Source organism: Sceloporus undulatus, unplaced genomic scaffold (genome assembly GCF_019175285.1).
Source record: "Sceloporus undulatus isolate JIND9_A2432 ecotype Alabama unplaced genomic scaffold, SceUnd_v1.1 scaffold_5111, whole genome shotgun sequence".
NCBI classification, from domain to species: Eukaryota; Metazoa; Chordata; class Lepidosauria; order Squamata; family Phrynosomatidae; genus Sceloporus; species Sceloporus undulatus.
In genome coordinates, this window is record NW_024808031.1 from 1 (window position 1) to 3284 (window position 3284).

The following is a 3284-nucleotide window of genomic DNA, read 5'->3' on the forward strand; positions in this document are numbered from 1 at the left end:
CCCCTCCCTCCGTAACTGTCATCCTTGGGCCTGTGAGGGAGAGAACAGGCCAGCCTGAAGAGACAGTGCCCTCCCTCCGTAACTGTCATCCTTGGGCCTGTGAGGGAGAGAACAGGCTAGCCTGAAGTCACAGTATTCTTGACTGTATATTATATTGTAACATGTTTAAAATGTATATTCCCTTTGAACTTGGAAACCGCTTTGATCTCTCAGGAAAAGCGGTATAGAAATAAAATAAATAAATAAATACTCCATCCTCAATGTGACACTCCTTCAAATGCCTAAATAGGGCTATCATATCACCTCTTAACCATTACTTTATAGTAAAGTTGGTCTGAGTTTTCTGCTGTGAGATCTAAACATACCTTAATAGCTCTTACCTACCATTTTTACCACTTTGGCAAATACAGACATTCTTCCAGTATATTTTGGAAGAGCTTGTATGTCTTTTAGTACCTTTACAACGTCTATATTAAAGTGAAATATTTGTAATAAGAGAGATACTCTGAGTATAAAGGTTCATCACTATGTTCCTCCGGACAGTCATTGGTCGACCTCTGGCATACCTTCTCCTTGCACCTAATGTTTGTATTGTCTTAGTCTGCAGCTTTATATTATGTTGGTGTCACCCAGCACTCATTTGATGGAGCCCTGGGGGCGCAGTGGTTCAATGCCTGTCCTGCAGCCAGTCACTCAAAACCACAAGGTTGCGAGTTCAAGACCAGCTAAAGGGCCCAAGCTCGACTCAGGCTTGCATCCTTCCAAGGAGGGAGCTAAAATGAGTACCCAGACTGTTGGGGGCAAATTAGCTTACTTGCTAAGTAGCTTACTTGCTGTTCACCGCTATGATCTTTGGAATAGCGGTATATAAATAAAACAAATTATTATTATTATTATTATTATTATTATTATTAAATAGATATGCAATAGCTGAGCCTTTTTTTTCTTTAAAAATGTGTCCAAATAGGCAGAAGTGGTTATTGAAATGTAACTGAGGGGAAGAGTTAGAGACAGAAAAAAGAAGGATGCTCTACAAGCCACTTTGTAGATAAGCAGAAGTGTTCCTCCTTCTTCACTGTTAGACTTTGTTAAGTTTGGCCTTATATTATTATTATTAACCTTTATTTATAAAGTGTATATTCATCCGATAGCATCAGTGAAGCAGCTTCTTTTCTTCACAGGTTACTCATACTTTGAACCTACCTTCTCAGCTCTCTTGTTGGCTGGAGTAACTCACTATGGCTGCTAAAAATATAATGACCAATTCTCATCCCAAGTCCATTCTCCATGCAATGAACTCTCTGCGAAAAAAGAACACATTGTGTGATGTGGCGCTGCGTGTGGAGCAAAAAGACTTTCCAACCCACCGTATTGTGTTAGCTGCTTGCAGTGACTACTTCTGTGCTATGTTCACCAGCGAGGTATGGAAGGTATACGACAGACACATTCATTCCTGCAAATAGGAAAAATGCTTGCAATATAGATTTAACAGTGCAGAAATAACATTAATGCTGCAATCTTGCATGCACATTTCCAAAAGTGCATTGATGTTTGTTCTGAGTGAAGGTGTATAAGATTGTGTAGGTTGTCGCAGTTCTGTACCTCCTCAGATGTAAAGTAATGGGACTTGCTTCTAAGTAAATATGGATATGACTTGACTGCAAAAGTATTTATATACAAGAAATTATGTATTCTATAATGAATGAACTGTCATCAGAAACATAATTAAATTATTGAAGAAAAATAGCATTATACAGTTACTAGATGTGTTTAGAAAGCAACAAGATATTAGGTAATGCTAACTTTTCTTTGCAGTTCACATGTTCTTCTGCAAATTCCAACTTTTTGAGTTAAGTCTATTAAGAAAATACGATATTATACGTAAATGTAACTTTATCCATAAAGTTATAGGTATAATTTTAAGTATAGACAGTTTTAACTTTAATGTTTTATTTGTTTATTTCTGGTAATGATGAAATGAACAATTTGGCACATTTCATTTTGCATGTGTATATTATTATTATTATTATGAAATTCTAAAATTGCTTGAAAACGTTTTCTAGTAGGGATCATATCCTAGAAGATAAAATTGTTTTTCTGATTTTCAATTTCCAGCTTTCAGAGAAGGATAAACCCTATGTAAATATCCAAGGGCTAACAGCCTCAACTATGGAAATATTGCTGGACTTTGTGTACACAGAAACTGTTCATGTGACAGTGGAGAATGTGCAAGAGTTGCTCCCAGCAGCCTGTCTGCTTCAAATAAAAGGTAACGGCAAAAACAATGTACATTTGGTTTGGTGTCATGGAACCTTCTTCCAACTTGCCACAGTAAGCAAGTCATAGACCTCAGAACTCTGTTTGCTTAGCCTGTTCCACTGCAAACAGAACTGATTTGCCAACATGCAACAGTACATGGGCTCATATTGAATAAGATGGAATTCTCTTGAATTCTGGCTTGTTGTTTGAATGTGATTGATATAAAGTCATTTTTAGTTTTTTGTGGGGGCTCTGTGGCCATGTTCTAGCAGAGTTTCTGTCTGACGTTTCGCCAGCATCTGTGGCTGGCATCTTCAGAGAATTCAGAGATATAAAGTAATTTCTTAAGAAGATAATGTGCTTTATTAAGTTGCTACTGACTCTGTAACAAACAAAAGACAATTAGGACCCTAGCAAAGAAATGGAAGACTATAGCTTTCTATCCACCAAGCTGACCTGTACAAGAGATGCCAGTTGTATCTGATATAATCTTCTCACTGTGAAAAAGAATCTGGTTCTCTGAAATGCTGGGCATATTGATGACAAACTATTATTTTCTTCACAGGAGTAAAGCAGGCTTGCTGTGAGTTCCTAGAAAGCCAGTTGGATCCCTCCAACTGTTTGGGCATCCGAGACTTTGCTGAAAGACACCATTGTGTTGACTTAATGCAGGCAGCTGAAGCCTTTAGCCAGAAGCACTTCCCGGATGTAGTTCAACATGAAGAGTTTATACGCCTAAATCAAGATGAAGTGGGAAAGCTCATCAAATGTGATGAAATACAGGTAAAAGTTGGTTTGTCACTGAAGAAAGCAGTATCAGAGATGCCACACAGTTCTGGCATGTAACAAATCAGAACTATCTACAAGGTAGGAATTAATGAATGAAATATGTATTAGAATTCTGATAATTACAGATTTCATTGCAAAATGAAGGTACATTTCTAGCCTTTGTGGTTCTCTAGCTTCATTCATGCATGCAGTCTCTAAAGTTTCTGACTTATTCCAGGGCTCTGCATACGCTTGAC

The 3284-nt window shown here is 37.7% G+C and overlaps 1 protein-coding gene across 1 annotated transcript; it reads left to right on the top strand.

Moving 5' to 3' along the window:
- Nucleotides 1-1181: 1181 nt before the first annotated feature.
- On the top strand, nucleotides 1182-3042 carry LOC121918145 (kelch-like protein 12; the record flags this gene model as incomplete). Its single annotated transcript, XM_042444241.1, has 3 exons — nucleotides 1182-1421; nucleotides 2116-2269; nucleotides 2825-3042. Coding segments are annotated over exons 1-3 (555 nt in total), but the record flags the coding sequence as incomplete, so codon positions are not given.
- Nucleotides 3043-3284: the final 242 nt, after the last annotated feature.